General features: G+C 46.5%; 1 protein-coding gene across 2 annotated transcripts in view; it reads left to right on the top strand.

Annotated features, from left to right (window-relative positions):
* Nucleotides 1-27,292, top strand: part of LOC112236019 (zinc finger and BTB domain-containing protein 10) — a 39,595-nt gene extending 12,303 nt beyond the window's left edge. Inside the window, exons 3-5 of one of the 2 annotated variants that reach the window (XM_042310018.1) lie at nucleotides 12,304-12,369; nucleotides 17,883-18,058; nucleotides 24,418-27,292. In XM_042310018.1, coding sequence (XP_042165952.1) covers nucleotides 12,304-12,369; nucleotides 17,883-18,058; nucleotides 24,418-24,696 — 521 coding nt within the window. In that variant the 3' untranslated portion in view covers nucleotides 24,697-27,292. The remainder of the gene's footprint in view (nucleotides 1-12,303; nucleotides 12,370-17,882; nucleotides 18,059-24,417) is intronic. The other variant, XM_042310019.1, reaches the window with a different exon arrangement.
* The last annotated feature ends 201 nt before the right edge of the window (nucleotides 27,293-27,493 follow it).

The raw sequence follows: 27,493 nt of genomic DNA, 5'->3' as shown, positions 1-27,493 counted from the left end.
TCATTATATATTCGTGACATAGCCATTACATATTCATGATATAGTCATTATATAGTCATGTTATAGTCATTATACATTCATGACATATTCATTATATATTCATGACATAGTCATTGTATATTTATGGCATAGTCATTATATATTTGTGACATAGCCATTACATATTCATGATATAGTCATTATATATTCATGACATAGTCATTGTATATTCATGACATAGTCATTATATATTCCTGATAAGTTCCTGATAAATGAAATGTTCCAGGGGCCGTTTTGACGGCCGTCGCGTGGCGGTGAAGCGGATCCTTCCAGAGTGTTTTGATGTTGCAGAGCGAGAGGTCCAGCTGCTCCGGGAATCGGACGAACATCCAAACGTCATCAGATACTACTGCACCGAGAGAGACAAACTGTTCACCTACATCGCTATAGAACTGTGTGCTGCTACGCTACAACAGGTAGGTAGATCCTACTGCACCGAGAGAAACAAACTGTTCACCTACAACAGGTAGGTAGATCCTACTGCACCGAGAGAAACAAACTGTTCACCTACAACAGGTAGGTAGATCCTACTGCACCGAGAGAGACAAACTGTTCACCTACAACAGGTAGATAGACACTACTGCACCGAGAGAGACAAACTGTTCACCTACAACAGGTAGTAGATATTTACTAACATGGTAGAGTATACAAACCTGTTGTATATACAACAGGTAGGTAGATACTACTAACCGAGAGTGATATAAACTGTTATACCTACAGTGTATATATAGGTAGGTATATATAACCAGGTAGTGTATATTTATAACCTGGTAGTGTATATATAACCTGGTAGTGTATATTTATAACATGGTAGTGTATAACCTTTTATATATAACCTGGTAGTGTATATATAACCTGGTAGTGTATATATAACAGGTAGTGTATATTTATAACCTGGTAGTGTGTATATATATAACCTGGTAGTGTGTATATATATGTATATATATAACCTGGTAGTGTGTATATATATAACCTGGTAGTGTATATATAACCTGGTAGTGTATATATAACCTGGTAGTGTATATATAACCTGGTAGTGTATATATAAGTGTATATAAATAACCTGGTACCTGGTAGTGTATATATAACCTGGTAGTGTGTATATATAACCTGGTAGTGTATATTTATAACATGGTAGTGTATATATAACCTGGTAGTGTATATATAACCAGGTAGTGTATATTTATAACCTGGTAGTGTATATATAACCTGGTAGTGTATATTTATAACATGGTAGTGTATATATAACCTGGTAGTGTATATATAACCAGGTAGTGTATATTTATAACCTGGTAGTGTATATATAACCTGGTAGTGTATATTTATAACATGGTAGTGTATATATAACCTGGTAGTGTATATATAACCTGGTAGTGTATATTTATAACCTGGTAGTGTATATATAACCTGGTAGTGTATATATATAACCTGGTAGTGTATATATAACCTGGTAGTGTATATATATAACCTGGTAGTGTGTATATATAACCTGGTAAAGCATATATATATATTTATATATATATATGGTGTATATATATAACCTGGTAGTGTGTATATATAACCTGGTAGTGTATATATAACCTGGTATATATAACCTGGTATAACCTGGTGTGTATATATAACCTGGTAGTGTGTATATATAACCTGGTAGTGTATATTTATAACCTGGTAGTGTATATATAACCTGGTAGTGTATATATAGTAGTGTATATATAACCTGGTAGTGTATATTTATAACCTGGTAGTGTGTATATATAACCTGGTAGTGTATATATATAACCTGGTAGTGTATGTATATAACCTGGTAGTGTATGTATATATAACCTGGTAGTGTATATATAACCTGGTATATATATAACCTGGTAGTGTGTATATAACCTGGTAGTGTATATATATAACCTGGTAGTGTATATATAACCTGGTAGTGTGTATATATAACCTGGTAGTGTATATATATAACCTGTATATATAACCTGGTAGTGTATATATAACCTGGTAGTGTATATATAACCTGGTAGTGTGTATATATATATAACCTGGTAGTGTATATATATATATATATAACCTGGTAGTGTATATATATAACCTGGTAGTGGGTATATATAACCTGGTAGTATGTATATAACCTGGTAGTGTGTATATATTACCTTGTAGTGTGTATATATAACCTGGTAGTGTATATATATAACCTGGTAGTGTGTATATAACCTGGTAGTGTGTATATATTACCTTGTAGTGTGTATATATAACCTGGTAGTGTATATATATAACCTGGTGTATATATAACCTGGTAGTGTATATATATAACCTGGTAGTGTATATATGTCACGACCTGGTAGTGTATATATAACCTGGTAGTGTGTACATAACCTGGTAGTGTATATATATATAACCTGGTAGTGTATATATATAACCTGGTAGTGTATATATGTCACGCCCTGGTCTAAGTATTTTGTGTTTTTCTTCATGTATTGGGTCAGGCCAGGGTGTGGCATGGGGTTTTTGTATTGTGGTGTGTTTTGTCTTGGGGTTTTGGTGTGTATGTATTGGGATTGTAGCTAGTGGGGTTATCTAGCAAAGTCTATGGCTGTCTGGAGTGGTTCTCAATCAGAGGCAGGTGTTTATCATTGTCTCTGATTGGGAACCATATTTAGGCAGCCATATTCTTTGAGTTTGTCGTGGGTGATTGTCCTTAGTGTCCTCTGTGTTAGTTTGCACCAGTTTAGGCTGTTTCGGTTTTCACATTACGTTTATTGTTTTTGTAAAGTTCGTGTTTGTTTATTATTAAATAAACATGGATTGCAATAGCCACGCTGCATTTTGGTCCGACTCTCCTTCACACCTAGAGAACCGTTACAGAATCACCCACCACCAATGGACCAAGCAGCGTGTCAACATGCAGGAGCAGCCCAAAGAGGAGATGCGCTATAAGGATTTCTGGACATGGGAGGAAATCCTAAATGGAGAAGGACCCTGGGCTCAGCCTGGAGAATATCGCCGCCCCAAAGAAGAACTGGAGGCGGCGAAAGCGGAGAGGCGCCGGTATGAGGAGGCAGCACGGCGACTCGGAAGGAAGCCTGAGAGTCAGCCCCAAAAATGTATTGGGGGGCTCAGGGAGAGTGTGAAAGAGTCAGGAGTCAGACCTGAGCCAACTCTCCCTGTTTATCGTGAGGAGCCAAGGAGGAGACCAGAACCAGAGCCGGTGTTGGAGGTGAGCGAAACAGAGACTGTGAAGGAGTTAATGGGGAAATTGGAGGAGAGAGAAATGAGGAGTTGCTGTGTTGGTGCTTTTTGCATGGAATTCGCCCGACGGAACGTGTCGGGGATTTGATGGCACCTGGGTTAGCGCTCCATACTCGTCCTGAGGTGCGTGTTAGTCGGCTGGTGAAGTTGGTGCCAGCCTCACGCACCAGGCCTCCTGTGCATATCCCTAGCCTTGCACGTCCTGTGCCAGCACTGCTCTCAAGATCTCCAGTACGCCTTCACGGTCTAGCCCATCCTGTGCCACCTCCACACTCCAGCCCTCCGGTAGCAGCTCCCCGCACCAGGCTTCCTGTGCGTGTTCTTGGTTCAGTACCAACAGTACCAGCACCACGCATCAGGCCTACAGTGCGCCTCGCCTCTCCAGTGCTGCCGGAGCCTTTCTCCTCTCCTGCGCTGCCGGAGTCTCACGTCTGTTCAGCGCTGCCGGAGCCTTTCTCCTCTACAGCGCTGCTGGAGTCTCCTGCCTGTTCAGCGCAGCCAGAGCCTTTCTCCTCTACAGCGCTGCTGGAGTCTCCCGCCTGTTCAGCGCAGCCAGAGCCTCTCTCCTCTCCTGCGCTGCCGGAGTCTCCCGCCTGTTCAGCGCAGCCAGAGCTGCCAGCCTGCATGGAGCAGCCAGAGCTGCCAGCCTGCATGGAGAAGCCAGAGCTGCCAGCCTGCATGGAGCAGTCACAGCAGAGCTGTCAGTCTGCATGGAGCAGCCAGAGCTGTCAGTCTCAGTCTGCAAGGAGCTGCCAGTCTGCAAGGAGCTGCCAGTCTGCACGGAGCTGTCAGTCTGCAAGGAGCTGTCAGTCTGCAAGGAGCTACCAGTCTGTAAGGAGCTGCCAGTCTGCAAGGAGCTGCCAGTCTGCACGGAGCCGCCAGAGCTGCCAGTCTGTAAGAAGCCGCCAGAGCTGTCAGCCTACATGGAGCAGCCAGAGCCGCCAGTCAGCATGGATCAGCCAGAGCCGCCAGTCAGCATGGAGCAGCCAGATCTTTCAGTCTGCCAGGATCCGCCAGTCGGCCAGACTCTTCCAGATCTGCCAGTCAGCCAGACTCTTCCAGATCTGCCAGACTCTTCCAGCCAGTCAGCCAGACTCTTCCAGATCTGCCAGTCAGCCAGACTCTTCCAGATCTGCCAGTCAACCAGACTCTTCCAGATCTGCCAGTCAACCAGACTCTTCCAGATCTGCCAGTCAACCAGACTCTTCCAGATCTGCCAGTCAGCTAGACTCTTCCAGATCTGCCAGTCATCCAGACTCTTCCAGATCTGCTAGTCAACCAGACTCTTCCAGATCCGCCAGTCAGCCGGGATCTGCCAGAACTGCCAGTCGGCCAGGATCCGCCAGTCGGCCAGGATCCGCCAGTCGGCCAGGATCCGCCAGTCAGCCAGGATCCGCCAGTCAGCCAGGATCCACCAGTCAGCCAGGATCCGCCAGCCAGCCAGGATCTGGTAGATGCATCAACCTGCCTGAGCTTCCTCTCTGACTCACTCCTGAGCTTCCTCTCACTCCTGAGCTTCCTCTCACTCCTGAGCTTCCTCTCACTCCTGAGCTTCCTCTCTCACTCTCCTGAGCTTTCTCTCACTCCCGAGCTTCCCCTCAGTCCCGAGCTGCCTCAGTCCCGAGCTGTCTTTCAGTCCCGATCTGCTCCTCAGTCCAGTGGGTTTCTGGGTGAGGACTACTAGGCCATGGTCGGCGGCGAGGGTGGACTATCCAGGAACGCGAGGAGAGGGGACTAAGACATTGACTGAGTGGGTTCCACGTCCCGCGCCGGAGCCGCCACCATGGACAGACGCCCACCCGGACCCTCCCTATTGTTTTTGAGGTGCGTTCGGGAGTCCGCACCTTAGGGGGGTTCTGTCACGCCCTGGTCTAAGTATTTTGTGTTTTTCTTCATGTATTGGGTCAGGCCAGGGTGTGGCATGGGGTTTTTGTATTGTGGTGTGTTTTGTCTTGGGGTTTTGGTGTGTATGTATTGGGATTGTAGCTAGTGGGGTTATCTAGCAAAGTCTATGGCTGTCTGGAGTGGTTCTCAATCAGAGGCAGGTGTTTATCGTTGTCTCTGATTGGGAACCATATTTAGGCAGCCATATTCTTTGAGTTTGTCGTGGGTGATTGTCCTTAGTGTCCTCTGTGTTAGTTTGCACCAGTTTAGGCTGTTTCGGTTTTCACATTACGTTTATTGTTTTTGTAAAGTTCGTGTTTGTATATTATTAAATAAACATGGATTGCAATAGCCACGCTGCATTTTGGTCCGACTCTCTCCTTCACACCTAGAGAACTGTTACAATATATATATATATATAAAACCTGGTAGTGTATATATAACATGGTAGTGTATATATAACATGGTAGTGTATATACCATGGTAGTGTATATATATATAAAAACCTGGTAGTGTGTATATATCACCTGGTAGTGTATGTATATAACCTGGTAGTTTATATATATAACCTGGTAGTGTATATATATAACCTGGTAGTGTATATATAACCTGGTAGTGTATATATATAATCTGGTAGTGTGTATATATATATATAACCTGGTAGTGTGTATATATATATATAACCTGGTAGTGTATATATAACCTGGTAGTGTATATATATAACCTGGTAGTGTATATATATAACCTGGTAGAGTGTATATATAACCTGGTAGTGTATATATATAACCTGGTAGTTTGTATATATAACCTGGTAGTTTATATATAACCTGGTAGTGTTTATATATATAACCTGGTAGTATATATAACCTGGTAGTGTATATATATAACCTGGTAGTGTATATATATAACCTGGTAGTGTATATATAACCTGGTAGTGTATTTATAACCTGGTAGTGTGTATATATATAACCTGGTAGTGTATATATTTATAACCTGGTAATGTATATATAACCTGGTAGTGTATATATAACCTGGTGTTGTGTATATATATATAACCTGGTAGTATATATATATATATAACCTGGTAGGTATATATAACTTGGTAGTGTGTATATAACCTGGTAGTGTATATATGTAACCTGGTAGTGTGTATATGTAACCTGGTAGTGTATATATATAACCTGGTAGTGTATATATATATATAACCTGGTAGTGTATATATAACCAGGTAGTGTATATATATAACCTTGTTTTGTGTATATATATATAACCTGGTAGTGTGTATATATAACCTGGTAGTATGTATAAAACCTGGTAGTGTATATATATATATACCTGGTAATGTGTATATATAACCTGGTAGTGTATATATATATATAACCTGGTAGTGTGTATATATAACCTGGTAGTGTATATACATATAACCTGGTAGTGTGTTTATAGATATATAACCTGGTAGTGTATATATATATATATATAACCTGGTAGTGTGTGTATATGTAACCTGGTAGTGTGTATATATAACCTGGTAGTGTGTATATAACCTGGTAGTGTATATATACCATGGTAGTGTATATATATATAACCTGGTAGTGTATGTATATAACCTGGTAGTGTGTATATATCACCTGGTAGTGTATGAACCCAGGTCTGATCCGAAGTGAATGCATTCATATATGATTATGGACAGCGTTTTTAAGCCGGCCCACTTCTCTTCTCGCTCTGCCGCCCCATACCACAGAAACCCTGGGTAATCTCTAAGTCTATGAGCCTGTCACACACACACACACACACAGTCCCAACTCTCCCCCATTAAGCAGTGTGCTGTATGGAATGATATGATGTATTAAGTGGGAGGGTGTTCACTCCTAATGCAGGGGAAACATTCTTCCTTTGGGCTTCTTTAAACACAACTGATCTGAGCTCATGTTCCTGAACCACTTTAATGTAGAGAGGGGTGTTCCAGTAACGTGTGTCTCATCATTAATGCAACAACACCATTCCCTAATTTGGCACTTCGACATCTCCCGTTCTCTCCGTCTCTTCAGCCAATCGGAGAAAAATTCCTTCTGAAGTATAAGTGAACTGTACGTAGGAGTGTGGATTACCCTGAGGAGAAGCTGCTGTTTAGCATGGCTGAGCTCTGTAGTAGGGTGGATTACTTTGAGGAGAAGCTGCTGTTTAGCATGGCTGAGCTCTGTAGTAGTGTGGATTACTATGAGGAGAAGCTGCTGTTTAGCATGGCTGAGCTCTGTAGTAGTGTGGATTACTATGAGGAGAAGCTGCTGTTTAGCATGGCTGAGCTCTGTAGTAGTGTGGATTACTATGAGGAGAAGCTGCTGTTTAGCATGGCTGAGCTCTGTAGTAGTGTGGATTACTATGAGGAGAAGCTGCTGTTTAGCATGGCTGAGCTCTGTAGTAGTGTGGATTACTATGAGGAGAAGCTGCTGTTTAGCATGGCTGAACTCTGTAGTAGTGTGGATTACTATGAGGAGAAGCTGCTGTTTAGCATGGCTGAACTCTGTAGTAGTGTGGATTACTATGAGGAGAAGCTGCTGTTTAGCATGGCTGAGCTCTATAGAAGCCGGATCGTGTTCATTAGGGCACAGCATTTTAAAACATTTTGCAACAGGCAATGAAAATTATAATTTCAAATCAAAGTTTATTTGTCACGTGCGCCAAATATAACAGGTGTAGGTAGACCTTACAGTGAAATGCTTACTTACAGGCTCTAACCAATGGTGCGAAAGAAAAAAAGGTGTGTGTGTGTGTGTGGGTAAGTAAAGAAATAAAACAACAGTAAAAAGACATTGGGAAAAAAGAGTATCAAGGCTGTATACAGACACCTGTTAGTCAGGCTTATTGAGGTAGTATGTACATGTAGGGATCGTTAAAGTGACTATGCATATATGATGAACAGAGTAGCAGAAACGTAAAAAGAGGGGTTGGTGGGTGGCGGGACACAATGCAGATAGCCCGGTTAGCCAATGTGCGGGAGCACTGGTTGGTCGGGCCATTTAGGTAGTATGTACATGTAGGGATCGTTAAAGTGACTATGCATATATGATGAACAGAGTAGCAGAAACGTAAAAAGAGGGGTTGGTGGGTGGCGGGACACAATGCAGATAGCCCGGTTAGCCAATGTGCGGGAGCACCAGTTAGTCAGGCTGATTGAGGTAGTATGTACATGTAGATATGGTTAAAGTGACTATGCATATATGATAAACAGAGAGTAGCAGCAGCGTTAAAGAGGGTTTGGGGGGAGGCACACAATGCAAATAGTCTGTGTAACCATTTGGTTAGATGTTCAGGAGTCTTATGGCTTGGGGGTAAAAACAGTTGAGAAGCCTTTTTGTCCTAGACTTGGCACTCCGGTACCACTTGCCATGCGGTAGTAGAGAGAACAGTCTGTGGCTGGGGTCTTTGACAATTTTTAGGGCCTTCCTCTGACACCGCCTGGTGTAGAGGTCCTGGATGGCAGGCATCTTTGCCCCAGTAATGTACTGGGCCGTACGCACTACCCTCTGAAGTGCCTTGCGGTCGGAGGCCGAGCAATTGCCGTACCAGGCAGTGACGCAACATGCTCTCGATGCAGCTGCTGAACCTTTTGAGGATCTCAGGACCCATGCCAAATCTTTTTAGTTTCTTGAGGGGGAATAGGCTTTGTCGTGCCCTCTTCACGACTGTCTTGGTGTGTTTGGACCAATCTAGTTTGTTGTTGATGTGGACACCAAGGAATTTGAAGCTCTCAACCTGCTCCACTACAGACCCGTCGATGAGAATGGGGACATGCTCGGTGCTCCTTTTCCTGTAGTCCACAATAATCTCCTTAGTCTTGGTTACGTTGAGGGATAGGTTGTTATTCTGGCACCACCCGGCCAGGTCTCTGACCTCCTCCCTATAGGCTGTCTATACGTTGTCGGTGATCAGGCCTACCACTGTTGTGTCGTCAGCAAAAATGAATGATGGTGTTGGAATCGTGCCTGGCCATGCAGTCGTGGGTGAACAGGGAGTACAGGAGGGGACTGAGCACGCCTGGGGAACTCCAGTGTTGAGGATCAGCGTGGCAGATGTGTTGCTACCTACCCTCACCACCTGGGGGCGACCTGTCAGGAAGTCCAGGATCCAGTTGCAGAGGGAGGTGTTTAGTCCCAGGATCCTTAGCTTGGTGATGAGCTTTGAGGGTACTATGGTGTTGAATGCTGAGCTGTAGTCGGTGAACAGCATTCTCACATAGGTGTTCCTTTTGTCCAGGTGGGAAAGGGCAGTGCAGTAGAGATTGCATCATCTGTGGATCTGTTTGGGCGGTATACAAATTGGAGTGGGTCTAGGGTTTCTGGAATAATGGTGTTAATGTGAGCCATTACCAGCCTTTTAAAGCACTTCATGGCTACGAACGTGAGGGCTACGGGTCTGTAGTCATTTAGCCAGATTGCCTTCGTGTTCTTGGGCACAGGGATTATGGTGGTCTGCTTTGATTTAGCTCGTCTGGTAGGCTCATGTAACTGGGCAGCTCGCGGCTGTGCTTCCCTTTGTAGTCTGTAATAGTTTGCAAGCCCTGCAACATCCGACGTGCGTCGGAGCCGGTGTAGTATGATTCAGTCTTAGCCCTGCATTGATGCTTTGCCTGTTTGATGGTTCGTCGCAGGGCATAGCGGGATTTCTTGTAAGTTTCCGGGTTAGAGTCCCGCACCTTGAAAGCGGCAGCTCTACCCTTTAGCTCTGTGTGAATGTTGCCTGTAATTCATGGCTTCTGGCTGGGGTATGTACGTACAGTCACTGTGGGGACGACGTCCTCAATGCACTTATTGATAAAGCCAGTGACTGATGTGGTGTACTCCTCAATGCCATCGGAAGAATCCCGGAACATGTTCCAGTCTGTTATAGCAAAACAGTCCTGTAGTTTAGCATCTGCTTCATCTGACCATTTTTTTATAGACCAAGTCACTGGTGCGTCCTGCTTTAATTTTCGCTTGTAAGCAGGAATCAGGAGGATAGAGGTATGGTTGGATTTACCAAATGGAGGGCGAGGGAGTGCTTTGTACGCGTCTCTGTGTGTGGAGGACAGGTGATCTAGAATTTTTTTCACTCTGGTTGCACATCTAACAAGTTGATAGAGATTTGGTAGAACTGATTTAAGTTTCCCTGCCTTAAAGTCTCCGGCCACTAGGAGCGCCGCCTCTGGGTGAGCAGTTTCCTGTTTGCTTATTTCCTTATACAGCTGACTGAGTGCGGTCTTAGTGCCAGCATCTGTCTGTGGTGGTAAATAAACAGCCACAAAAAGTATAGCTGAGAACTCTCTAGGCAAGTAGTGTGGCCTGCAGTTTATCACAATATATATAGCAAAATCTAGAGACTTCCTTAGATTTCGTGCACCAGCTGTTGTTTACAAATATGCACAGACACCCCCCTCGTCTTACCGGAGTGTGCTGTTCTATCTTGCCGGTGCAGCGTGTATCCCGCTAGCTGAATATCCATTTCGTCATTCAGCCACGATTCCGTGAAACATAGGATATTACAGTTTTTGATGTCCCATTGGTAGGATATTCGTGATAGTACCTCGTCTAGTTTATTGTCCAATGACTGCATGTTGGCAAGTAATATTGACGGTAACGGCAGCTTTCCTAGTTGTCTTCTGCGGGTCCGGACGAGGCATCCAGCTCTTCGTCCTCTGTAGGTCCGGACGAGGCATCCGGCTCTTCGTCCTCTGTAGGTCCGGACGAGGCATCCGGCTCTTCGTCCTCTGTAGGTCCGGACGAGGCATCCGGCTCTTCGTCCTCTGTAGGTCCGGACGAGGCATCCGGCTCTTCGTCCTCTGTAGGTCCGGACGAGGCATCCGGCTCTTCGTCCTCTGTAGGTCCGGACGAGGCATCCGGCTCTTTGTCCTCTGCGTCGCTTCCTTTTGCGAATAATTGGGATGTCTGTCCTGTAGGGTGTTTGGAGAATATCGTGTGAGTCCTGCTTGTTGTTGTTGAAGAAATCTTTGTCTAATCCGAGGTGAGTGATCGCTGTCCTGATATCTAGAAGCTCTTTTCTTCCGTAAGATACGTTTGCAGAAACATTATGTACAAATAATACGATAAAAAAACACATAATAGCACAATTGGTAAGGAGACCGTAAAACGGCAGCCATCTCCCCCGGCGCCATTTTCATTAATCAGCCACGATTCCTATTAAGTCTCGATAGTCTCTCCCTGTTCCAGTCTGTTCTCTTATGCTTGGTGCCGGAAAAACAGGAGCTATGATATAGGTGAACCCCCCCCCCCTGCTTTACTATAGCAGAGCTGCTGGTTTCATGGCTATACATTATTGGTTCCTCTCCAAACAACACACAATTAACTCTTATGGTCTGACCCTCTCTCCCTCCCTAATCTCCCCTAATGCACTGGGGCTGTCCTCGCCATTCCAAATATTGACCCAGGCAGGCAGGCTGGCTGGCAGGCAGGATAGAGAATGGGACCGGTGGTCAGGTTCTTAACAATAGGTTCTGAGGGCCAGGCCCAGAGATATGGCTAATTAAGCCTGTTCAGTGATCCTAAGTGAGGGGCTGAGGGCTCCATCCTGTGATTCACATATTAATACACAGCCCAGTGGGAGAGGCTGCTGAACACGCTGTCCTGGCTAGAAGAAGTGTACCTACATACAGTAGCAGACAGACAGGCAGGCTAGGGAATGGATGACAGAACACAGGCAGCACCAGGGTTGTGTTCATCTGGGATTAGGCACTAAAGTCGTGTTCATCTGGGATTAGGCACCAGGGTTGTGTTCATTTCGGATTAGGCACCAGAGTCGTGTTCATCTGGGATTAGGCACCAGGGTCGTGTTCATTTGGGATTAGGCACCAGGGTCGTGTTCATTTCGGATTAGGCACCAGAGTCGTGTTCATTTTGGATTAGGCACCAAACGGAAAGAACGAAGGCAGACTGAAACAGGGAGTGTCTACCTCAACGACTTTTCAAATAAGAAACTCACATTTTTGTTCTAACTTAGTTTTAAACCGGTTTGCTAGAGGTGTACCCAGCTGAACAAGACCCCGGGGTAGGTGGGGCCTGGTGTTTGTGTACATAAGGTAGTGTCTGTCTGTCCCCCCAAAAGCTTTCAGACCCTCTAATCATGTCTTTGTTTCTCCTCTCACAGAACTGGCCAATCAGTTTCAGTACAGCCTCCTGCAAGAGTCCCAGCAAGGGGAGTCCTGGGAGAATGGTAAGGGTTGTGTTCTCCTGTTATTATACCATATAGTAGATGGCCCCAGTGGCAGATATATGTTCAGACTTACTGATTCAATATTACCAAACACATTCTTATGACAGATTTGTTTTCACACCTTATGTCATGAACCTAATTCGGTGGTTGGTTAATGTGATGACGATCAAAGATGTGAATACTTCCGATATTGTAGGTTGTTCTGGATAGGAGATAAATGACTTACGCAGATATCCTCCAAGATGGTGTTGTGAATAGCACATTAGCCAGTTGAACACAGCACACAGGTGACCTGTTTTTCCTCAGCCCCCTGGCAACCTGGCCTGCTTGACAACTCTTTTGTTTAGGGCGTCTTGACTCAAACAAAGACAAAGGCAGGACCCTATCATGCAGCTGTCTGTGATGTGAGCCTAGCCAGCCAAATCAATAGTTTGACTACAGTCACATCTACACTTGTCCCTTAGGTGGTTAGTGGGTGTTACGACATCACTACACATTTCTCACATGCTAGATTTGTCAAACATCTTTCTTCACAATGGTGTAAATTGGTTATGGAGGCTGTACTAGACTTTAGCCTGATGTGTTGATCTCTGTTAATAGCAGCTGAGGTACAGCATTTTCTGACACATTCTTTCCTAACTACACATCAGGAATATTTGTGGGTTAATGGTAAAACTAGTTTTTGGTAGAGAAATCAAATTATACTTATTTTGTTACTCCCTAGGCAGTAGTGTAGCCATGACAACACGACAGTTTAGTATTTAACCGAGTGTTTTTCCTTCCCGTAACACCATAGTAAACATGATATCCTTTCACTGAGGATTCAACCACTCATGACCCCTCATCCCACCACCACCACCACACATGACCCCTCATCCCACCACCACCACTCATGACCCCTCATCCCACCACCACCACTCATGACCCCTCATCCCACCACCACCACCACACATGACCCCTCATCCCACCACCACCACACATGACCCCTCATCCCACCACCACCACCACACATGACCCCTCATCCCACCACCACCACCACACATGACCCCTCATCCCACCACCACCACACATGACCCCTCATCCCACCACCACCACACATGACCCTCATCATCCCACCACCACCACACATGACCCCTCATCCCACCACCACCACCACACATGACCCTCATCCCACCACCACCACCACACATGACCCCTCATCCCACCACCACCACACATGACCCCTCATCCCACCACCACCACCACACATGACCCCTCATCCCACCACCACCACACATGACCCCTCATCCCACCACCACCACACATGACCCCTCATCCCACCACCACCACACATGACCCCTCATCCCACCACCACCACACATGACCCCTCATCCCACCACCACCACCACACATGACCCCTCATCCCACCACCACCACACATGACCCCTCATCCCACCACCACCACACATGACCCCTCATCCCACCACCACCACCACACATGACCCCTCATCCCACCACCACCACACATGACCCCTCATCCCACCACCACCACCACACATGACCCCTCATCCCACCACCACCACCACACATGACCCCTCATCCCACCACCACCACACATGACCCCTCATCCCACCACCACCACACATGACCCCTCATCCCACCACCACACATGACCCCTCATCCCACCACCACCACCACACATGACCCTCATCCCACCACCACCACCACACATGACCCCTCATCCCACCACCACCACCACACATGACCCCTCATCCCACCACCACCACACACGCGACCCCTCATCCCACCACCACACACATGACCCCTCATCCTACCACCACCACCACACACGACCCCTCATCCCACCACCACCACACATGACCCCTCATCCCACCACCACCACACACACGACCCCTCATCCCACCACCACCACACATGACCCCTCATCCCACCACCACCACACACACGACCCCTCATCCCACCACCACCATACATGACCCCTCATCCCACCACCACCACACACACGACCCCTCATCCCACCACCACCACACACACGACCCCTCATCCCACCACCACCATGCACATGACCCCTCATCCCACCACCACGCACACGACCCCTCATCCCACCACCACCACACAGACGACCCCTCATCCCACCACACACACATGACCCCTCATCCCACCACCACACACATGACCCCTCATCCCACCACTACACCCACGACCCCTCATCCCACCACCACCACACACGACCCCTCATCCCACCACCACCACACACGACCCCTCACCCACCACCACACACACGACCCCTCATCCCACCACCACACACATGACCCCTCATCCCACCACCACACACATGACCCCTCATCCCACCACCACACACACGACCCCTCATCCCACCACCACACACAACCCCTCATCCACCACCACACACACGACCCCTCATTCACCACACACACGACCCCTCATCCCCCCACCACACACACGACCCCTCATCCCCCACCACACACATGACCCCTCATCCCACCACCACCACACACATGACCCCTCATCCCACCACCACCATCCCACACATGACCCCTCATCCCACCACCACCACACACATGACCCCTCATCCCACCACCACCACACACATGACCCCTCATCCAACCACCACCACACACATGACCCTCATCCCACCACCACCACACCCAATGACCCCTCATCCCACCACCACCACACCCAACGACCCCTCATCCCACCACCACACACATGACCCCTCGTCCCACCACCACCACACACGACCCCTCGTCCCACCACCACACACACGACCCCTCATCCCACCACCACACCCACGACCCCCTCCCACCACCACCACCGACCCTCATCCCACCACCACCCACATGACCCCTCATCCCACCACCACACCCACGACCCCTCATCCCACCACCACACCCACGACCCCTCATCCCACCACCACCACCCCGACCCCTCATCCCACCACCACCACCACACCCACGACCCCTCATCCCACCACCACACCCACGACCCCTCATCCCACCACCACCACACATGACCCCTCATCCCACCACCACACACACGACCCCTCATCCCACCACCACACACACGACCCCTCATCCCACCACCACACACATGACCCTCATCCCACCACCACACACATGACCCCTCATCCCACCACCACCCTCATCCCACCACACATGACCCCTCATCCCACCACCACACACATGACCCCTCATCCCACCACCACCACACACATGACCCCTCATCCCACCACCACCACACACATGACCCCTCGTCCCACCACCACCACACACATGACCCCTCATCCCACCACCACACACACATGACCCCTCATCCCACCACCACACACATGACCCCTCATCCCACCACCACCACACACATGACCCCTCATCCCACCACCACCACACACATGACCCCTCATCCCACCACCACCACACACATGACCTTCATCCCACCACCCACCATGACCTCATCCCACCACCACCACCTCACCCCTCATCCCACCACCACACCCCACGACCCCTCATCCCACCACCACACACATGACCCCTCGTCCCACCACCACCACACATGACCCCTCATCCCACCACCACACACGACCCCTCATCCCACCACCACACTCACGACCCCTCATCCCACCACCACACTCACGACCCCTCATCCCACCACCACACCCACGACCCCTCATCCCACCACCACACCCACGACCCCTCATCCCACCACCACACCCACGACCCCTCATCCCACCACCCACCCACGACCCCTCATCCCACCACCACACCCACGACCCCTCATCCCACCACCACACCCACGACCCCTCATCCCACCACCACACCCACGACCCCTCATCCCACCACCCACCCACCCGACCCCTCATCCCACCACCACACCCACGACCCCTCATCCCACCACCACACCCACGACCCCTCATCCCACCACCACACCCACGACCCCTCATCCCACGACCCCTCATCCCACCACCACACCCACGATCCCTCATCCCACCACCACACCCACGACCCCTCATCCCACCACCACACCCACGACCCCTCATCCCACCACCACACCCACGACCCCTCGTCCCACCACCACCACACATGACCCCTCATCCCACCACACACACACGACCCCTCATCCCACCACCACACTCACGACCCCTCATCCCACCACCACACTCACGACCCTCATCCCACCACCACACACACGACCCCTCATCCCACCACCACACACACGACCCCTCATCCCACCACCACACCCACGACCCCTCATCCCACCACCACACCCACGACCCCTCATCCCACCACCACACCCACGACCCCTCATCCCACCACCACACCCACGACCCCTCATCCCACCACCACACCCACGACCCCTCATCCCACCACCACACCCACGACCCCTCATCCCACCACCACACCCACGACCCCTCATCCCACCACACCCACACCCATCCGACCCCTCATCCCACCACCACCACACCCACGACCCCTCATCCCACCACCACACCCACGACCCCTCATCCCACCACCACCACCACACCCACGACCCCTCATCCCACCACCACCACACCCACGACCCCTCATCCCACCACCACCACACCCACGACCCCTCATACCACCACACACACACGACCCCTCATCCCACCACCACCACACACATGACCCCTCATCCCACCACACACACATGACCCCTCATCCCACCACCACCACACACACGACCCCTCATCCCACCACCACCACGCACACGACCCCTCATCCCACCACCACCACGCACACGACCCCTCATCCCACCACCACCATGCACACGACCCCTCATCCCACCACCACCATGCACACGACCCCTCATCCCACCACCACCACACACACGACCCCTCATCCCACCACCACCACACACACGACCCCTCATCCCACCACCACCACGCACACGACCCCTCATCCCACCACCACCATGCACACGACCCCTCATCCCACCACCACCATGCACACGACCCCTCATCCCACCACCACCACGCACACGACCCCTCATCCCACACCACCACACACACGACCCCTCATCCCACCACACACACATGACCCCTCATCCCACCACCACACACATGACCCCTCATCCCACCACCACACACATGACCCCTCATCCCACCACCACACACATGACCCCTCATCCCACCACCACACACATGACCCCTCATCCCACCACCACACACATGACCCCTCATCCCACCACCACACACATGACCCCTCGTCCCCCACCACCACACACATGACCCCTCGTCCCACCACCACACACATGACCCCTCGTCCCACCACCACACACATGACCCCTCATCCCACCACACACATGACCCCTCATCCCACCACTCCTCTCTTTAATTGGGAAGTGAAGAACCAAGGGGTTCTACTGCCAGAGACTGGGGCGGCTCTACAAAGGACTGCCCCCAAGTCTGCTCTTCCATTATCTGTGTCAATGTGGATTTGATCAACTGTTTAGAAAGCAACCTGGTGTGTTTCTCTCAGGCGAGTCGTCCGACACGGCCCTGAATAAGCTCAAGTGTCCCCACTGTAACTACATCGCCAAGCACCGGAGAACACTAAAGAGGCACCTCATCATTCACTCTGGCGTCCGCTCCTTCAGCTGTGATCTCTGTGGCAAGCTGTTCACCCGCAGAGAGCACGTCAAGAGACATTCCCTGGTAAGACCCTACCCGAACTGTTCATTCCCTGGTTAGACCCTACCCGAACTGTTCATTCCCTGGTTAGAACCTACCCGAACTGTTCATTCCCTGGTTAGAACCTACCCGAACTGTTCATTCCCTGGTTAGAACCTACCCGAACTGTTCATTCCCTGGTTAGAACCTACCCGAACTGTTCATTCCCTGGTTAGAACCTACCCGAACTGTTCATTCCCTGGTTAGAACCTACCCGAACTGTTCATTCCCTGGTTAGAACCTACCTGAACTATTCATTCCCTGGTTAGAACCTACCCAAACTGTTCATTCCCTGGTTAGAATCCAGGCTGAATCACATCCGGCCGTGATTGGGAGTCCCATAGGGCGGCACACAATTGGCCCAGCGTTTTCCAGGTTTGGCCGGTGTAGGCTATCATTTGTAAATAAGAATTTGTTCTTAACTGACTTGCCTAGTTAAATAAAGGTTAAATAAAAAATAATTAAGCTCCCGGCTGCTGTTAAATCCACATCGACATTATCCCACCCCTAGTTATCCAACATACCTGCCAATACATTTTCAGCAATATCGCTGGTCTGTCTGTGTGGCGTGCATGCTTGTCTGTCTATCATTCAGTTTGTATAGCCAGTTTATATCATGATAACTGTCTTGTGGGTAGACAGAAAGACATTCCCCCAAAACCTTCTCAATTAAATGTTAACTGCAAAGTAAGCATGTCTGGCGTAATCATGGTTGTTTATATCAATCTGGTGGGCTTGACATATGCAGCATAACAACTAGACCAGCACATTCCTCTGTCGCAAAATGCTCAATTAAAGGTGTATTACACCCTAAAAAATGATCTTCTGATATGATTTCAGCGTTGACATGGACTCAGAACATCCCATTTCGTTGTTTCTCTATGAATAATTGTAATTTTGAGAGTTCAATTTTTTTTATAAATCCCCAAACCAGGAAAAACATTATCACACAAAGGCACCCCCACCTCCCTCTTCAAAACATTATCACACAGAGGCACCCCTACCTCCCTCTTCAAAACATTATCACACAGAGGCACCCCCACCTCCCTCTTCAAAACATTATCACACAGAGGCACCCCCACCTCCCTCTTCAAAACATTATCACACAGAGGCACCCCCACCTCCTCTTCAAAACATTATCACACAGAGGCACCCCCACCTCCTCTTCAAAACATTATCACACAGAGGCACCCCCACCTCCCTCTTCAAAACATTATCACACAGAGGCACCCCCACCTCCCTCTTCAAAACATTATCACACAGAGGCACCCCCACCTCCCTCTTCAAAACATTATCACACAGACACTCCCCACCACTCTTCAAAACATTATCACACAGAGGCACCCCCACCTCCCCTCTTCAAAACATTATCACACAGACACCCCACCTCCCTCTTCAAAACATTATCACACAGAGGCCCCCACCTCCTCTTCAAAACATTATCACACAGGCACCCCCACCTCCCTCTTCAAAACATTATCACACAGAGGTCCCACCTCCCTCTTCAAAACATTATCACACAGAGGCACCCCCACCTCCCTCTTCAAAACATTATCACACAGACACCCCCACCTCCCTCTTCAAAACATTATCACACAGAGGCACCCCCCACCTCCCTCTTCAAAACATTATCACACAGAGGCACCCCCACCTCCCTCTTCAAAACATTATCACACAGACACCCCCACCTCCCTCTTCAAAACATTATCACACAGACACCCCCACCTCCCTCTTCAAAACATTATCACACAGACACCCCCACCTCTCTCTTCAAAACATTATCACACAGAGGCACCCCCACCTCCCTCTTCAAAACATTATCACACAGAGGTTCTACCTCCCTCTTCAAAACATTATCACACAGACACCCACCTCCCTCTTCAAAACTTATCACACAGAGGGACCTCCCTCTTCAAAACATTATCACACAGAGGCACCCCCACCTCCCTCTTCCATTATCTGCACCCCCACCTCCCTCTTCAAAATGTTATTTGCATCACCTCCCTCTTCAAAACATTACCTGGTGTGTTCTCTCTTCAAAACATTATCACACAGACACCCCACGGAGGAGAACTCCGGCGTCCGCTCCCTCTTCAAAACATTATCACACAGAGGCCCCCACCTCCCTCTTCAAAACATTATCACACAGACACCCCCACCTCCCTCTTCAAAACATTATGTCCCCACCTCCCTCTTCAAAACATTATCATCACAGACACCCCCACCTCCTCTTCAAAACATTATCACACAGAGGCACCCCCACCTCCCTCTTCAAAACATTATCACACAGACACCCCCACCTCCCTCTTCAAAACATTATCACACAGAGGCACCCCCACCTCCCTCTTCAAAATATTATCACACAGAGGCACCCCCACCTCCCTCTTCAAAACATTATCACACAGACACCCCCACCTCCCTCTTCAAAACATTATCACACAGACACCCCCACCTCCTCTTCAAAACATTATCACACAGACACCCCACCTCCCTCTTCAAAACATTATCACACAGACACCCCCACCTCCCTCTTCAAAATATTTCACACAGAGGCACCCCCACCTCCCTCTTCAAAACATTATCACACAGACACCCCCACCTCCCTCTTCAAAACATTATCACACAGACCCCCACCTCCCTCTTCAAAACATTATGTTCATTCCTCTTCAAAACATTATCACACAGACACCCCACCTCCCTCTTCAAAACATTATCACACAGACACCCCCACCTCCCTCTTCAAAATATTATCACACTGTCCTCCACCCTCTCTCTCTTTTTTTCTTTCTTTCTCTTTCTGTGTGTACTCCATCACTCTGTTCTCCATCACTCTGTTCTCCATAACTCTGTTCTCCATAACTCTGTTCTCCATCACTCTGTTCTCCATAACTCTGTTCTCCATAACTCTGTTCTCCATAACTCTGTTCTCCATAACTCTGTTCTCCATCACTCTGTTCTCCATAACTCTGTCCTCCATAACTCTGTTCTCCATCACTCTGTTCTCCATCCTCTGTTCTCCATAACTCTGTTCTCCATAACTCTGTCCTCCATAACTCTGTTCTCCATCACTCTGTTCTCCATAACTCTGTTCTCCATAACTCTGTTCTCCATCACTCTGTTCTTAACTCTGTTCTCCATAACTCTGTCCTCCATAACTCTGTTCTCCATAACTCTGTTCTCCATCACTCTGTTCTCCATAACTCTGTTCTCCATAACTCTGTTCTCCATAACTCTGTTCTCCATAACTCTGTTCTCCATAACTCTGTTCTCCAAACTCTGTTCTCCAACTCTGTTCTCCATAACTCTGTTCTCCATAACTCTGTCCTCCATAACTCTGTTCTCCATAACTCTGTTCTCCATAACTCTGTTCTCCATAACTCTGTTCTCCATAACTCTGTTCTCCATAACTCTGTTCTCCATAACTCTGTTCTCCATAACTCTGTTCTCCATCACTCTGTTCTCCATAACTCTGTTCTCCATAACTCTGTCCTCCATAACTCTGTCCTCCATAACTCTGTTCTCCATCACTCTGTTCTCCATAACTCTGTTCTCCATAACTCTGTTCTCCATAACTCTGTTCTCCATAACTCTGTTCTCCATCACTCTGTTCTCCATAACTCTGTTCTCCATAACTCTGTTCTCCATAACTCTGTTCTCCATAACTCTGTTCTCCATAACTCTGTTCTCCATAACTCTGTTCTCCATAACTCTGTTCTCCATAACTCTGTTCTCCATAACTCTGTTCTCCATAACTCTGTCCTCCATAACTCTGTTCTCCATAACTCTGTTCTAAACTCTGTTCTATAACTCTGTTCTCCATAACTCTGTTCTCCATAACTCTGTTCTCCATAACTCTGTTCTCCATCACTCTGTTCTCCATAACTCTGTTCTCCATAACTCTGTTCTCCATAACTCTGTTCTCCATAACTCTGTTCTCCATAACTCTGTTCTCCATCACTCTGTTCTCCATAACTCTGTTCTCCATCACTCTGTTCTCCATAACTCTGTTCTCCATAACTCTGTTCTCCATAACTCTGTTCTCCATAACTCTGTTCTCCATAACTCTGTTCTCCATAACTCTGTTCTCCATCTCTGTTCTCCATAACTCTGTTCTCCATAACTCTGTTCTCCATAACTCTGTTCTCCATAACTCTGTTCTCCATAACTCTGTCCTCCATAACTCTGTTCTCCATAACTCTGTTCTCCATAACTCTGTTCTCCATACTCTGTTCTCTGTCCTCCATAACTCTGTTCTCCATAACTCTGTTCTCCATAACTCTGTTCTCCATAACTCTGTTCTCCATAACTCTGTTCTCCAACTCTGTTCTCCATAACTCTGTTCTCCATCACTCTGTTCTCCATAACTCTGTTCTCCATCACTCTGTTCTCCATAACTCTGTTCTCCATAACTCTGTTCTCCATAACTCTGTTCTCCATAACTCTGTTCTCCATCACTCTGTTCTCCATAACTCTGTTCTCCATAACTCTGTTCTCCATAACTCTGTTCTCCATAACTCTGTTCTCCATCACTCTGTTCTCCATAACTCTGTTCTCCATCACTCTGTTCTCCATAACTCTGTTCTCCATAACTCTGTTCTCCATAACTCTGTTCTCCATAACTCTGTTCTCCATAACTCTGTTCTCCATAACTCTGTTCTCCATAACTCTGTTCTCCATCACTCTGTTCTCCATAACTCTGTTCTCCATAACTCTGTTCTCCATAACTCTGTCCTCCATAACTCTGTTCTCCATAACTCTGTTCTCCATAACTCTGTTCTCCATAACTCTGTTCTCCATCACTCTGTTCTCCATAACTCTGTTCTCCATCACTCTGTTCTCCATAACTCTGTTCTCCATCACTCTGTTATCCATAACTCTGTTCTCCATAACTCTGTTCTCCATAACTCTGTTCTCCATAACTCTGTTCTCCATCACTCTGTTCTCCATAACTCTGTTCTCCATCACTCTGTTCTCCATAACTCTGTTCTCCATAACTCTGTTCTCCATCACTCTGTTCTCCATAACTCTGTTCTCCATCACTCTGTTCTCCATAACTCTGTTCTCCATAACTCTGTTCTCCATAACTCTGTTCTCCATAACTCTGTTCTCCATAACTCTGTTCTCCATCACTCTGTTCTCCATAACTCTGTTCTCCATCACTCTGTTCTCCATAACTCTGTTCTCCATAACTCTGTTCTCCATAACTCTGTCCTCCATAACTCTGTCCTCCATAACTCTGTTCTCCATAACTCTGTTCTCCATCACTCTGTTCTCCATAACTCTGTCCTCCATAACTCTGTTCTCCATAACTCTGTTCTCCATAACTCTGTCCTCCATAACTCTGTTCTCCATAACTCTGTTCTCCATCACTCTGTTCTCCATAACTCTGTCCTCCATAACTCTGTTCTCCATAACTCTGTTCTCCATAACTCTGTCCTCCATAACTCTGTTCTCCATAACTCTGTTCTCCATCACTCTGTTCTCCATAACTCTGTCCTCCATAACTCTGTCCTCCATAACTCTGTTCTCCATAACTCTGTTCTCCATCACTCTGTTCTCCATAACTCTGTTCTCCATAACTCTGTTCTCCATCACTCTGTTCTCCATCACTCTGTTCTCCATAACTCTGTTCTCCATCACTCTGTTCTCCATAACTCTGTTCTCCATCACTCTGTTCTCCATAACTCTGTTCTCCATCACTCTGTTCTCCATCACTCTGTTCTCCATCACTCTGTTCCATCACTCTGTCCTCCATAACTCTGTTCTCCATCACTCTGTTCTCCATAACTCTGTTCTCCATCACTCTGTTCTCCATCACTCTGTTCTCCATAACTCTGTTCTCCATAACTCTGTTCTCCATCACTCTGTTCTCCATAACTCTGTTCTCCATCACTCTGTTCTCCATCACTCTGTACTCCATCACTCTGTCCTCCATAACTCTGTCCTCCATAACTCTGTTCTCCATCACTCTGTCCTCCATAACTCTGTCCTCCATAACTCTGTACTCCATCACTCTGTTCTCCATAACTCTGTTCTCCATAACTCTCTTCTCCATCACTCTGTTCTCCATAACTCTGTTCTCCATCACTCTGTTCTCCATCACTCTGTACTCCATCACTCTGTCCTCCATAACTCTGTCCTCCATCACTCTGTACTCCATCACTCTGTACTCCACCCTTCCTCTCTGTAGAAGTCTCTCCCATGACTTTAGCTGGATTTTTGTATTTATGATTCCAGGATCTTTCAAGGAGTTTCTCAGTTCCAAGTTTCCAATAATTCTGACAGCACATGAACGCTGCATTAACCCTTGTCCCTCTCTCTCGTCCCCCTCTCCCTCCCTACAGGTGCACAAGAAGGACAAAAAGTACAAGTGCATGGTGTGCAAGAAGATCTTCATGCTGGCGGCCAGCGTGGGGATCCGGCACGGCTCACGGCGCTATGGTGTGTGTGTGGACTGTGCTGAATCCCACCAGTCCACGCAGGAGGGCCTGGAGTCCCTGGAGGTGTTCGTCCGCGAGGATGATGACTTTGAGGGGGAGGAGCCTGACGAGGACATGGCTGAGGAGGGGGAGGAGCCTAACGACAACGACCAATCCAACTTGGAGGGTGACACTGGTAGTTAAAGATTTTTTAAAAATTAAATAAAGCTGGTAAACAATCAACAACTCCAAAGTGCTATCAAACCTCGAGGTTACTTACACGGTTTAGTGCTATCAAACCTCGAGGTTACAAAGAGAGAAGCTTTGGTAGAGCGGGACTCCAAGATGTACAGATATTCTATGTGTCACTCTGGGCCTAGTGCTCACTAGAGAAAGAGAGAAATGAAATATTGAAATCAGGTTTATGGTGATTTTGTTTGGGGGTGTACAGCGTTTTTAGTTGCAATAGACCAATCTTAAGAAATATTATTTAATTTATGAAAGAAGTTTTTATGGTCTTATTCAATTCTATAATTTTTTGCTGTTTTGTAAACTGCTATCAATGAGTTTCAGTATTTGACTGTACTTTCTGTCAGATCTGTAACTATGTTGCTAGGTGCATGTTGTTAGACAGAAGGACGTGAAAGAAAGGGCATTATTTGCCGACAGGAAGATTTGATGTTTAGATGACCTGAACATTATGATTTACTATTCTATCTTTTCCCTGCACAAATCTTGGAACCAAAAAAAATCTGTTTTGTGACTATTTTATCACAGCCATATTTATGAGTTTAAGTTAAGTGGGCTGTGCTATTGTGCCAAGCAGAAAGCACAGCAAGATTTATCAGGAGACAAAAAACTACTGAGAGAAACAGAAGTCGAGCAGAGAAAAAAAAAAGGAAAAATATTTATAAAAAAAGAAGCGAAAGTACCAGGGGAAATGTTATTTGCTAGCTTTATACCAATCACAGCACCACACAGTAACACTTTATAAAGCATTTTGACATTCACTTAAAGCTTGAATTTTGCCAAATGACGGAAATGTTTGGTGCTGTAATGTTTATGTTGCGAGATACTGGACCTACAGCTGTATATGATGTTTATAATCATAAAGCCTGAAATGACTCAGTTATATATATATATATTAATCAGCTATCTATAGAACACTGTTGTGCTACGGCGCCTATCAGGAATGCTTTGCCATTGTCTTTTTGTATTTAATGCACACACACACACACACACACACACACACGCTCGCTCACATACCATTTTGTAGAACTACCGGCAGTACTTGTAAACATGATGTAGGGACCTAAGTTAAAAAGATACCTTTTATATATATATATATATATATATATATATATATATGTATATGGTTTATATCAAGTAGTGATATATTATAGCTATATATATATATATATTTGGTAGTATTTTAAAGAGTGCAGATATATGAAGTCTGAAAGAGAAACTCCATTTTGAAAAGTTATAATTTTTTACAATCAGTTTATTTAATTTGATAGAAGTATCTTTATTTTGTCTGCCAGGTAGGAAAACACTTTGTTCAATACAAACTAAAGATCTATGATGCGTAACAGACATGCACTTACTACTATTTTGCGTTCATGAAAATCATTTTTGTATTTCAATGTCTTTTCTTGCTTCCCCAAAGTGGGTCTGAATGGAACTGTTTTCCTCTTTTTCTTAGATGTTTTGTTATTTAAGATTATTATATTGGCTCCGAAATGCAATCAAGACTGTTAATTTCTATCTATTTGTCCAACCAAATTGTTTATTAATTATTGTTGAGATAGCCAGGTAATCTCTACAGTATGTAGAGACCTGCTTGTGTATGTAATTGTCAGATAAAAAAATAATCATTCACTTTACCCTAAATGTATATATAGTTTTATTTGTCCTTTTATAATGTATTTCCTTATCCTTTTTTATTGAATTAATCACGTATTTGATAAGAAATATGGATTGTTTGCAGGTTAAAACCTAGGAACAGCAGTTTGTCCAAAGGCAGTGGATATATCGAAGTGCTATAATTATACAGAAATGTTTGATTTCCCTGCACTCCAAATGCAAAATGTATTTTAAAGAAAGCTCCTATAGAGATATCCTCATCCATGTTCATACAATATGATTTACCTTCAAATCACTGGGAGGGATTTTATATATGAAAAAAATAAAAAGATTTAGCTTGTTTATTTTACTTAATGGAACACACTCAGCTGCAGTTGGCTTGTTTTAAAATCTTGGCCTTGTGTTGTGTCATACTGGGTTGCCTTCAGAAGGCACTGTACTTGTCCAATAAAAAATAAAAAAAAACGTGTTTTCATTTTCCATTGCAAAATGTGTTGTTACGGTGTGCCCTAATGAACACGTCCCTAACCTTCCACTCTGTCTGATCACACCTGTGCTCGTCCATCAAACTGTTTCTGTTTTACTGTACAACGGATGATCTCAACATGACTTATTGTTTTAGATGTTATTATGCTGTACTGTAATGGACAAATCAAGTAAAACACTACTACAGAAACAGTTTTTTTTTTTTTTCAGCTGTATTTTTTAAAAGATGTTTTAAATGGTGTATTTTTCAACTCTCTTTTCAAACTACAGCGATGCAAAACCAATGGGCCTTTTCCTGGGCTCCACCCTGAACACAAAACAAGTCAGGTTGCTCTTTTTACATTTTGTTTTCAAGGTTTTCAAAAATGAATTACATTCTCCTTTTTCTGTTTCAATTGTACTACTGTTCCTCTATAATACATATTCCAAATAAAACGCTTAAACTTGATCTGTGGTTAATTTATTTCAGATTATATTTAATCATTTCGCGTTCTATTCTTTACCCATTTCTGATTACTCAGTCCTTATCTATGCTGTGTGTACATGGGGAAAGAACAGCTATTACTCAGTCCTTATCTATGCTGTGTTTACATGGGGAAAGGACAGCTATTACTCAGTCCTTATCTATGCTGTGTTTACATGGGGAAAG

Source organism: Oncorhynchus tshawytscha, linkage group LG31 (genome assembly GCF_018296145.1).
Source record: "Oncorhynchus tshawytscha isolate Ot180627B linkage group LG31, Otsh_v2.0, whole genome shotgun sequence".
Taxonomy (NCBI): Eukaryota; Metazoa; Chordata; class Actinopteri; order Salmoniformes; family Salmonidae; genus Oncorhynchus; species Oncorhynchus tshawytscha.
This window is presented reverse-complemented; position numbering and strand designations above follow the sequence as displayed.